The following is a 12,668-nucleotide window of genomic DNA, read 5'->3' on the forward strand; positions in this document are numbered from 1 at the left end:
TTTTAGAGTTCATATAATCAGAAGTTCTGCTATTGTTTCCCACTTTACAGCCATTGTACCAGGGTTATAGGATATGAAGGAGCAATGAGCATCATTCATTCATTCGACAAATATTTACTCAGCACCTGCTATGTGCACCAAATACTGTTTTATGAATTGGAAATAATAATAGTGAACAAAACAAAACAAAAAATTCCTGCCATAATGCAGTCTACATTCCTTCTGAGGATTGGGTGGAGGAAGAGTAACAGTGGCAGAGACAGACAGTAGATAAGATTAAGTGTGTATGCTATGACACATCTACAGAAAGGCCTATGCATGAAGTCCTGACCTCTTTTAATTATTTTGTATTTATTCTATGTGGGACATCAATATGAATGGTAACAGTAAGTGTATCAAAGAAGAGAGGCTGAGTACTTGATGTATTTAAAATTATAGTTTGCTGATGACTTCTCACTAGCTTGTATAGGCACTTTGTGGCCACACTGTATACAGTGGTGCATCATGCAGCTATTAAAAATGTTAGTATAGACATATATTTATGAACATGGAGAGATGTTTATTATAAGTGGAAATGCAGGTTAGGAAATGATACATTTAGTATGATCACGGTATCTTATCTGATTGGTAAATTAGGGAGTAACTGGCCCTACTGATGCCCTTTGTCAGCATAGCAGCTAGCTAGTCTTTCCACAGCCATTGAGTGATTTCTTCATGGAATAAGTTGTACAGGGGCTCACCCCTGAGGGAGAGCTCTTTTTCTTTCTAGTGCTAACATGTCCACCTCTGGGGCTATTAGCAAGCCCATTTGTCCAGCACACCTAAAGCTTCTATTAGTAATGACAGTAATATTTTATTCTTTGTTTTGTTTCTCAACTTGTTCATTTGGCAGGGAAGTGGTTATCAGTTTTTGGGTGCTCTCTTTGGACACCTTATACTTATAAGCCTATTTTGTTTAGTTTTACACATATTTTTATTATTTTTCCATATACATATATAGGAAGAAGTCTGGGAAAATATGCATCATAGTTTTCCAAGAGGTTTGTAGAATTAGAAGATTTTTGCTTTCTTTTTTTTCTTGTCTGTACTTTTGAATTCACTGGAATTATTAGATATGTAATTAAGAAATAGTTAAGCATTTTAAACCTCTGAAAAATATAGCCTGGTCTGACTTTCCCTGTAGAAGAGTTAGTCATCTTTGTACAAGGGAAGAAGCTGGACCTGAGTAGATGTTTCCACCTACAGAGCTTGGTGCTTGAGTCTAGAACTTATGGTAGGCAAAAATATATTACTTTTCTGAAGTCTCTGACTTGTCATTTCATCACATATGTCAGAATAATTGCCTTTTATCCTTAAATTGTGTTAGGCAATTTGCATGATTTTTTTTTTTTTTTTTTTTGCGGTACACGGGCCTCTCACTGCTGTGGCCTCTCCCGCTGCGGAGACCGGGGCATGAACCCGCGGGACCTGCATCGGCAGGCGGACTCTCAACCACTGCACCACCAGGGAAGCCCCCAATTTGCATGATTTTTAAAAGTTTGTTACAGTATTTAATTGAGGTCAACTGGATTCTGTATTTTTCTTTCCTACTTGCAAAGTATAGCTGTTTGCTAATAAGCCTGTTTATTTTTTTGGTTTCTTTTACTATCCCTTGCCTTTAGAAAAGGAGCTACTCTAGATTCCTACCATCCTTTCTGCTTATCATAGTGATAATAGTACCCTTATATGTATATAGTACCCAGGTTTGTCTGTATTTGAAATCATAGGATATATTTATTAAAAGGGGAAAAGACATAAGGAAAATGTTTCTAAAGTGCTAGTTTTTAATATCCCCACTTCTCTATACTAGTAGAAAAAAATTGTATTGTCCCTCTTGATATTGAAGTTGTAAAAGAGTAAACATGCTACATAATTAAATTATTATAGTTTGACCATGCTTTTTAAAAATTTACATTTTTAATTTTTATTTTGATCATGAAATATTTCAGACCACAAAAAAAGATACTGAGAATAAAATAAAGAATTTCTGCATACTCACTTTGCAACTTAATAAACAAAAGTTTACAAATACAATTAAGTCCCTGTGTACATTGTTTTAATTCCCCATCCACCTCCAGTTTGGTGTTTATCATTCTTGTGCATATGTTAATATATTTACTGTCTGTATATGTATATCTAAAGAATAGAGCGTACTTTTAAATGTTTTTTTAAAACAGAAAGTTTTAATTTTATATGAAACATTCATATATTGCTAGTAAGAATGTAAAATGATACAGCTGCTTTGGAAAACCGTTTGCCATTTCCTAAAAAAATTGAACAGTTACCATACAACTCAGCAGTTCTCCTAGGTATATGCCAAAGAGATATGAAAACATATATCCACACAAAAACTTGTACACGGATGTTCATAGCAGCATTGCATTATTCAAACTTAGCCAGAAAAGCCACAAAGAAAACCCCACCCAAATGTTCATCAGCTGGTGAACGGATAAATAAAATGAGGTATATCTGTAGAATGAAATATTATTCAACATTGTAAAAAGGAATGAAGTACTGATACCTGCTTCAACATGGATGAGCCTTGAAAACATTATACTAAGTAAAAGAAGCCAGTTACAAAAGACTGTATATTTTATGATTTCATTTATATGTGAAGTCCAGAAAACGTATAGAAACAAAGTAGATTAGTGGTTGTCTAGGGGGAGAATGGGCTGTGATTTCCCATGGTTAGGGATTTATTTTTAGGATGATGAAAATGTTCTAAAGTGAGATAGTGGTGATAGTTGCACAACTCTGTGAATATACTAAAAACATTGAATTGTACACTTTAAATGGTGAATTGTATTGGGATGTGCATTATATCTCAATTTAGCTGTTTTAAAAGTTCATGTGAATGTTATATATAAGCTTTTCAAACTCAGCATAAGCCAAACAAATCATTTTGAGATTTACAGATTTTTGGACAGTTCAGTTCTTTGTAACTCATTTTCACATTCTGTTATATGAATTTACTGTATTTTCTTAATCCATTTTCCTTTTTGCTCTTAAAAAAATGCTTCAGTGAGCAGTTCACTCCATGTTTCCTTATACTGTAACACATTTTTAAGGCTTTCTTTGAAGTAAGAATTTGGTAGAATTATTGATCATTTGAAATTTATTTAGTATTTAATTATTTAGAAGACATTTTATTGGTGTACCTCAGCACATTTAATTATACAACTTAAAATTGAAATTAATAAAAGTACTCATTGTCTGAAATCTTTCTGTGCAACTTTTATATTTGGCAAAAGAAAAGGTAAGACTTCTCAATCTTAACTACTGTGCCTTTCTTGGTATTTTTATTTTATTTTACTGTAGTTTAACTGAAGTATAGTTAATGTAAAATATTGTTAGTTTCAGGAGTACTACATAGTGATTTGACATTTGGGTGCATTATGAAATGATCACCATAATAATAAGTCTAGTAACCATCTGTGCCCATATCAAGTTATTACAGCATTATTAACCGTATTCCTAATCCTGTATTTTTATCTCTGTGGCTTATTTATTTTAAAACTGAAGTTTTAAAATATTCCCCTCATCTATTGCCCCCCCCAACCCTGCCAAATCCCTCCCTTCTGACAACCACCCACATTTGTTGAGTCTGTTTCGATTTGTTTCATTTTGTTTTGTGTTTTAGATTCTACGTATGAGTGAGTTCATGCAGTATTTGTCTCTTTGAGTTACTTCACTTAGCATAATATTGTTTATATCCATCCATGTTGTCACAATGGCAATTTTATTTTTTTCATTTTTTTAGAATATTAATGAGTAATATTCCATTAAATAACATGTATATACACACACCACATCTTCTTAATCCATTCATCTTTTGCTGGGCGCTTTGATTGCTTCCATATCTTGGCTTTTATAAATAATGCTGCAGTGAACATTGAAGTGCATATATCTTTTAGAATTATTGTTTTTATTTTCTTTGGGTAAATACCCAGAGTGAAATTGCTGGACCACATGGCAGTACTATTTTTAATTTTTTGAGGAACCTCCATACCATTTTCCATAGTGGCTCACCAATTTACAGTTTCACCAGCAGTTCACGAGATTTCACGTTTCTCCACATCCTTGCCAACACATGTTATTTGTTGTCTTTTTCATGATAGTCATTCTGATAAGTGCGAGGTGGTATCTCATTGTGGTTTCGATATGCACTTCCCTGGTGATTAGTGATGTTGAGCATCTTTTCATGTGTCTGCTGGCCATCTGTAAGTCTTCTTTGGAAAAATGTCTATTCATTTCCTCTGCTCATTTTTTAAATTGGGTTGATGGCTTTTTTTGATGTTGAGTTACATGAGTTCTTGGTGTATTTTGGATATCCCTTATCAGATATATCATTTGCAAATACCTTCTCCCATTCAGTAGGTGGCCTTTTTGTTTTGTTGATAGTTTCTGTCACTGTGCCAAATCTTTAAATTTGATGTAGTACCATTTGTTTATTTTTGCTTTTGTTTCCCTTGCCTGAAGAGACATATCCAAAGAAAACTACTAAGACTGATGTCAGAGAGCATTCTGCCTATGTTTTCTTCTAGGAGTTTTATGGTTTCAGGTCTTAACATTTAGGTCTTTAATCCATTTTGACTTTATTTTTGTATATGGTGTGAGAAAGTAGTCCAGTTTGATTCTTTTGCATGTAGCTCTCCAGTTTTCCCAACACCATTTATTGAAGAATTTATTTCCCCATTATATATTCTTGCCTCCTTTGTCATGGATTCATTGATCATATAAGTGTGTTGTTCATTTCTTGGCTCTTTATTATGTTCCATTGATCCATGTGTCTATTTTATGTCAGGACCATACTGTTTCGATTACTGTAGCTTTTTAGCAGTTTGAAATTAGCTAGTGTGATATTTCCAGCTTTGCTCTTCTTTCTCAAGGTTATTTTGGCTATTTGGGGTCTTTGTGATTATGTACAAATTTTAGAATTATTTGCTTTAGTTCTGTGAAAAATGCCATTGGTATTTTGATAAGGATTGAATTGAATCTGTAAATTGCCTTGGGTAGTATGGTCATTTTAACAATATTCTTCCAATCCAAGAACACAGGACATCGTTGTTTTCAACTTCTTTCTTCAGTTCTTGTAGTTTTCTAACTATGGGTCTTTTACCTCATTGGTCAGATTATTCCTAGGAATTATATTCTTCTTAATGCAATTGTAAGTGGGATTATTTTCTTAATTTTCCCTTCTGATAGTTTGTTGTTAACATATAGAAAAGCAACATATAGTATATCATTTGCAAACAGTGACAGTTTTATTTCTTCCTTTCTAATTTGGATTCCCCTTATTTCTTTATCTTGTCTGGTTGCTGTGGGTAGGACTTCCAATACTCTGCTGAATAAAAGTGGCAAGAGTGGGCATCCTTGTCTTTTTTCTGATGTTAGGAGAAATACTTACAGCTTTTCACCATTGAGTATGAGGTTGGCTCTGGGTTTTTCATATATGGTCTTTATTACTTTGAGGTATGTTTCCTCTATACCCACTTTATTGAGTGTTTTTATCACAAATGGATTTTGAATTTTGTGAAAAGCTGTTTCTATTAAGATGCTCATATGATTTTTATTCTTCACTTTGTTAACGTGGTGTATCGCATTGATTGATTTGTGATTGTTGAACCATCCTTGCATCACTGGGATAAATCCCACTTGATTGTGGTGTATGATCCTTTTACTGTATTGTGGAATTTGGTTTGCTAATATGTTTTTGAGGATTTTTGCATCTATACTTATCAGTGATATTGGCCTATAATTTTCTTTTTTTGTGTGATTTCTTTGTCTGGTGTTGATATCAGGATGATGCTGGCCTGGTAGACTGAGTTTGGAAGCATTCGTTCCTCTTCAGTTTTTTGAAATAGTTTGAGAAGAGTAGATGTTAACTCTTCATTAAATATTTGATAGATTCACCTGTGAAGCCCTCTGGTCCTGGACTTTGGTACTTTGGTTTCTTGGAGGGTGTTTTTGTTTGTTTGTTTGAATTACTGATTCAATTTTATTACTGGTAATTGGTCTGTTCATGTTTTTTTTTCTTCCTGATTCAGTCCTGGGAGATTGTACATTCTAGGAATTTATCCATTTTTCCTAGGTTGCCCCTTTTACAGGCATACAATTGTTCATAGTAATTTCTTATGATCCTTTGTATTTCTGCATTGTCAGTCATAACTTCTCTTTTATGTCTGATTTTATTTATTTGGGCCCTCTCTTTTTTTCTTGTTGAGTCTGTCCAAAGTTTTATCAATTTTATTCATCTTTTCAAAGAACTAGCTCTGAGTTTCATTGATCTTTTCTATTGTTTTTTTAGTCTCTCATTTATTTCTGCTCTGGTCTTTATTTTCTTTCTTCTATTAACCTTTGCATTTTGTTGGTTCTTCTTTTTCTAGTTCCTTTAGGTGTAGGTTGTTTATTTGAGAGTTTTCTTGTTTCCTGAGCCTGGCTTCTGTTGCTATAAACTTCCCTCTTAGAACGGCTTTTGCTGTGTCCCAAAGATTTTGGATCATTATGTTTCCAGTTTCATTTGTCTCCAGGTACTTTTTTTATTTTTTCTTTGATTTTTTTTTCAGCGGCTCATGGTTATTTAGTAACATATTGTTTAGCCTCCATGTGTTTGTGTTTGCAGTTTTTTTCTTGTAGTTGATTTCTAGTCTCATACCACTGTAGTCAGAGAAAGATGCTTGGTATGATTTCATTCTTAAATTTATTGAGAGTTGTTCTTTGACCTAGCATATAATCTCTCCTGGAGAATGTTCCATGTGCACTTGAAAAGAATGTGTATCCTGCTGTTTTTGGATGAAATGTTCTATATATGTTTGTTCCATCTGCTCTATTGTGTCATTTAGGCCAGTGTTGCCTTATTGATTTTCTGTCTGGATGATCTGTCCATTGATGTAAATGGGGTGATAAAGTCCCTTACTATTATTATATTACTGTCAATATTTCCATTTCTGTTTGTCAATATTTGCTTTATGTATTAAGCTGCTTGAACGTTGTGTGCATAATTTACAATTGTTGTATCTTCTGTTGGATTGATCCCTCTATCATTATGTAATGTCCATCTTTGTCTCTTGTTACAGTCTGTTTTAAAGTCTGTTTTATCTGATATACATATTGCTACCCCAGCTTTCTTTTTGTTTCCATTTGTATGGAACACATACCTTTTTCCATCCACTCACTTTCAGTTGGTATGTATCTTTCGATCTAAAGTGAGTTGCTTGTATGCAGCATGTATATACAAGTCTTGTTTTTTAATTTATTCTGCCACCCTGTGTCTTTTGATTGGAGCATTTAGTCCATTTACATTTAAAGTAATTATTGATAGGTTTGTACTTACTGCCAGTTTGTGAATTGTTTCTGGTTGTTATCGTAGTTCTTTTTTGTTCCTTTTTCCTTTGATCTCTTGTGATTTGATGACCATCTTTAGTGTTACATTTGGATTCTTTTCTCTTTTTTGTATGCGTATCTATTGTAGGTTTTGGGGTGGGTTTTTTTAGTAAATCTATTTATTTATTTTTGGCTGCGTTGGGTCTGCATTGCTACGCACAGGCTTTCTCTAGTTGTGGTGAGTGGGGGCTATGCTTCATTGTGGTGCGCAGGCTTCTCATTGCAGTGGCTACTCTTGTTGTGGAGTACAGACTCTAGGTGCATGGACTTCAGTAGTTGTGGCACACAGGCTCAGTAGTTGTGGCTCGCAGGCTCTAGAGCACAGGCTCAGTAGTTGTGGTGCACGGGCTTAGTTGCTCTGCGGCATGTGGGATCTTCCTGGACCAGGGCTCAAACCCATGTCCCCTGCATTGGCAGGCAAATTTTTAATCACTGCGCCACCAGGGAAGTCCTTATTGTAGGTTTTTGATTTGTGGTTAGCATGAAGTTTATACATATCAACATATAGATATATATCGAGACATATACATATATATATATAATCATATGTATATTTTTTGACTTGATGACTTCTTTTTTTATTAACTTATTTTATTTACATACTTGGCTGCATTGGGTCTTCGTTGCTGTGCACAGGCTTTCTCTAGTTGAGGCAAGCGGGGGCTACTCTTCGTTGCGGTGCACGGGCTTCTCATCGCTTTGGCTTCTCTTGTTGCAGAGCACGGGATTTAGGCATGTGGGCTTCAGTAGTTGTGGCACACGGGCTTAGTTGCTCCACGGCATGTGGGATCTTCTAGGATCAGGGCTCGAACCCATGTCCCTTTCATTGGCAGGTGGATTCTTAACCACTGTGCCACCAGGGAAGTCCCGACTTGATGACCTTAAGTTCAAAAACATTCTAACCACCTTACATTTCCCTACATTTTTAATTTTTTTATGTCATATTTTACAATTTTTCATTTTTTGTATCCCTTAATTACTCTTGTGGTTGTAGATGAATTTACTATTTTTGTCTTTTAACCTTCCTACCAGCTTTGTAAGTAGTTAATCTACTACCTTTACTGTATATTTGCTTTTACTAGTGAGATTTTTCCTTTCATAATTTTTGTATTTCTAGTTGTGGTCTTTCCTGCTTAGAGAAGTCTCTTTAACATTTCTTGTAAAGCCAGCTTAGTGGTGCTGAACTCTTAGCTTTTGTTCGTTTGTGAAACTCATCTCTCCTTCAAATCTGAGTGATATCTTTGCTGGCTAGAGTATTCTTGTTTGTAGGTTTTTTCCTTTAATCACTTTAAACATATTGTGCCATGTTCTTCTGGCCTGTAGAGTTTCTGTCAAAAAGTCAGCTAATGGTCTTACAGGAGTTCCCTTGTGTGTAACTGGTTGCTTTTCTCTTGCTGCTTTTATGTCTTTCTTGGTATTTATTGTTATGCAAGACATCCTTATTTTTGTGTGTGCTTATCTCTTATAGAAAAGGCCACAAATGAGTACAACACTACAGAAGATTGGAGTCTTATTATGGACATATGTGACAAAGTTGGAAGCACTCCTAATGGGTAAGATGCCCAGTCATGCCCGCTGAATGTCTAGGAACTTAATAATCTGTGTCTCTTATCCTGATGTAACTTTGGAAGGAAAATGGGATTTTTACTATTTCCTTTTGGGGATAAAAGTAAAGACATGCTGGGTGGCTGGATTTATGTGGTTAACCTCATCCTGAAAGAACAAATGAAAAGAATTGACCAAAAACTTGAAATATTAAAACACATAATTAAAGCCTTTTTACAGCAGGGACACACGTTAACAATGAATAGACTTAATTATTTAGGGAATTCCCCTGTGACTTAGACATGTTTAATAATGAAGTAGGTAAATACAATAACATAAAACATATATACTAAAAAGACCTTTTAATAATGAATAGGTAAATGCAATAAATCATAATGAAAAAATGAATATAAATAATGGTGCTTTGGGGATGGAATGGAGCAGTCAAGCTGAACTGATTATACGTTAGAAGTTTAGAAGACTGATGAAAGCATTTGTTTTAACATTACAGCTTTTCAAAGTGCATTCATGCATGTTTATACTTAAATCTTTTGAGACTGTATATCTTGCTAGTTTTTTTTCCCACAAGATAAGAATTTGCTCTGTGAAAGCTCAGTCTGTCTTGAAGAAATGAAAAGGTAATTTATATGATATTATTCTCTTGTGTTGACTGACCTTTTTTGAAATGATTTGGCTCTTCATTTTTGATTTTGGAATGTACAACCTTTGCAACAAGTTTTCTTTTTCTTTTTTTTCTTTTAAGTTCTACAAGTCTATGAGCAAAACATTGTGTAAGATCATTTGATAGATTGAGTCCTTTAATGAAGTGACATTTGCAGGTGTATATATAAGGTATTCTGCTACCAAATAAGTTTAAATTTAAAAGTAAATGTTTGAATTGAAATTCTGAATACTTAACCTTCTTCATTTTTTTAGAGCAAAAGATTGCCTAAAAGCCATAATGAAAAGGGTAAATCATAAGGTTCCTCATGTTGCTCTGCAGGCGTTAACTGTAAGTGAAAGTCTTGTTATTATTTGACCCAAATTTTAAATGTGTATTTATTTCAGTTAAGTAAGATAATATCTCAACATTTATATATTGATTTTTATTTTAATTAATAGCTTCTTGGGGCTTGTGTGGCAAACTGTGGAAAGATATTTCATTTAGAAGTATGTTCCCGTGATTTTGCAACAGAAGTACGTGCTGTGATAAAAAATAAGGTAAATTTTAAAAAGAGAAGAAATTTGTCATTAAAAAATATATATGCTGTGTTATTTTAACTATATAAAGCATTAATAGAGTTGTATAGTAAGGGAAATCATTTTAAATAGATTTGAAATGAAAAAAACTTTCTGTTCTAAAATTTGTTGTTTGCATTTGTAACACCAAAAACTGTTTTCCTCCCCAAATCATATATATTAGTGATAATAGCTGATCTTTATTGAGGGTTAGCAGTCACTGCTTTAAGCATTTTATGTATGCTACCTTTTTTAAAGCTCTTAACAACCCTTAGAAGTTAGATTCCCTTATCATTCCTATTTTATAGATGCAGAAACAGACTTAAGAGAAGTTAAGTAACTTGTCTAAGGTTATGCAGCTACTAAGTGGCATAGTTGATGTTCATATTCTGGTTTCTGTGACTTCAGAGTCCAAACTAACCACCATTCTGTCCTGATTCCCATTAGAGATGGTGAGCAAAGGGGGCCTTTATTTTAGAGCAGGGTGGAGAGGGTCTTCTTGATGGGGTTGTTATTAATTTATTTCTGTTAGAAGCTCTGAAGCACTATTCTCATGCTATTAGTGGCAAAAATATCAGAATTTTAGTTTAGTTGATATGAAAAGCTTAATCTAATATTGAGAATATTAAGAAAACATAAAAGAAATATCCTCTGAATATAATAGATTCATTGTCATTGTATAAGGCATAAATGTTGATGTTCAAAAAGGGTAATTTTCTGGGCTTCCGTGGTGGCGCAGTGGTTGAGAGTCCGCCTGCCGATGCAGGGGACACGGTTTTGTGCCCCGGTCCGGGAAGATGCCAGGGAGTGGCTAGGCCCGTGAGCCATGGCCACTGAGCCTGCGCGTCCGGAGCTGTGCTCCGCAACGGGAGAGGCCACAACAGTGAGAAGCCCGCATACCGCCAAAAAAAAAAAAAAAAGTAATTTTCCAAGAAACAACTATATATTAAAATGTAAATAAGCATTTATCAAGTGCTCATTTAGGCTAAGGATTGCTAGACTTTTGTTGATGTTCATAAAATTAGAGAATTTTGGTGGTAATTCTCTTTGTTAAATAATTCAAGTACTTATTTTAACAATTTTTTTCTTTGCCTTTTCTTTAAAAGGCTCATCCTAAAGTATGTGAAAAACTGAAATCTTTAATGGTGGAGTGGTCAGAAGAATTTCAGAAGGACCCACAGTTTAGTCTGATATCTGCAACTATTAAATCTATGAAAGAAGAAGGAATTACTTTTCCTTCAGCAGGTTCTCAGGTAAGAGATCATTCAGACTCATGGTTGACCCTATACTATTTTGAAGATATATACCTTGGGTAAAAGCTGGCAAGGTTTATCTTAGTCATCATTGCTTACCTGCACTCTACAGGAGTCTGTCTAGCGTAGTGCCTTATATTGAGTAGACATTGTAATTGTCAAGTGAATTACTTCTACAAATGAGAACTTTGAGAAGTGAATCATCCATAAATAATCTGTTTAATGCTACTCTGAATGTAGAGTCATGCAAAAGGCATAGATGTGTGAGAGAGCCCTTATGTTCAAGAAATTTATAGTCAATTTGGAGGGTAACTATATACATGTGAAAAATAACTAGTTATAATTGACAAATATGGATGAGGGATACACAAGCTAGATGCCAGGTTAACTACAGATTGGGATGGTGAAGAAGGTGAAGAGTAGAATTTTTAGGCTGGAATGTATTTCAGTATGTAGAGAGGAGTAAAGAGGTCATCAAGGAAGGAATGACATGAACCAGTTCATGGACTTGAGAAAGCTCAAGACCTGTTTGTTGAAGAATGAATATGCCTGGAGTGAATAGTGTAGTTTACATATAAGATGGGGTGAACTATAAGATGAGAAATTTATTTGGAGATGTAGGGGGTAGCTTTAGTAGGACAGGGGTGGGAGCAGGGATGATGAGTCACAGAGTAGGTTGTTTTTTTTAGTCTGTGGGAGAAAAACACTGTGTCTTGGCTTTTGCTCTCAGTGCCTCTTCTTTTCCAGGATGTGGGCTAGGCAAAGAGACTAAGAGAAGTACTGTATATTTTTTTTAAATTTTGGACTGTAGACTGAAGACACAAAAAGAACCTTTATAGCTGACCAGGCCTAAGGGTTCAAGATAGAATTTTGAGATAAAAACCTTATAAGTAACAAAAGTCTAGCATTTTCCTGCTCTGTCCTTTCTGCAGGTCATTCTCAAAAATCTGTGTTAAAGAACTGGTTGATGGTTCAGAATCCTGGACATCTCTGTCTTCCATGCCTTTAAGTTTAACCATGACCTTCCTTAGTCCTCTGCTATGCCTGAAGAGCCACCACCATTCAAACACAATGAGTAGTAAAAGGGGGCTTAACGTGTATGCCTAGAGCTGCACCTTTTGTCTGCGTCCTCCCTCCTCTTTTCTTCAGTCATTATCATGGCTTCTTGCTTCTACTGCTCGCATAGCCCTGTGCCTCTAGCAGTATAGC

At 34.8% G+C, this 12,668-nt stretch overlaps 1 protein-coding gene across 6 annotated transcripts in view; it reads left to right on the top strand.

Moving 5' to 3' along the window:
- STAM2 (signal transducing adaptor molecule 2) overlaps positions 1–12,668 on the top strand; it is a 51,062-nt gene that overhangs the window by 19,534 nt on the left and 18,860 nt on the right. For all 6 annotated transcript variants that reach the window (XR_003438131.1, XM_027131359.1, XM_027131350.1 and 3 more), the window contains exons 2-5: positions 8,891–8,975; positions 9,904–9,979; positions 10,090–10,188; positions 11,313–11,459. Coding sequence is in view for 5 of the 6 variants with exons in the window: in XM_027131359.1 (XP_026987160.1) it covers positions 8,891–8,975; positions 9,904–9,979; positions 10,090–10,188; positions 11,313–11,459 (407 nt within the window). In the remaining variant the exon portion in view is untranslated. The remainder of the gene's footprint in view (positions 1–8,890; positions 8,976–9,903; positions 9,980–10,089; positions 10,189–11,312; positions 11,460–12,668) is intronic.

Source organism: Aethalodelphis obliquidens, unplaced genomic scaffold, assembly GCF_003676395.1.
Source record: "Aethalodelphis obliquidens isolate GAN/ISIS:26980383/991018 unplaced genomic scaffold, ASM367639v1 scaffold2, whole genome shotgun sequence".
Lineage (NCBI taxonomy): Eukaryota > Metazoa > Chordata > Mammalia > Artiodactyla > Delphinidae > Aethalodelphis > Aethalodelphis obliquidens.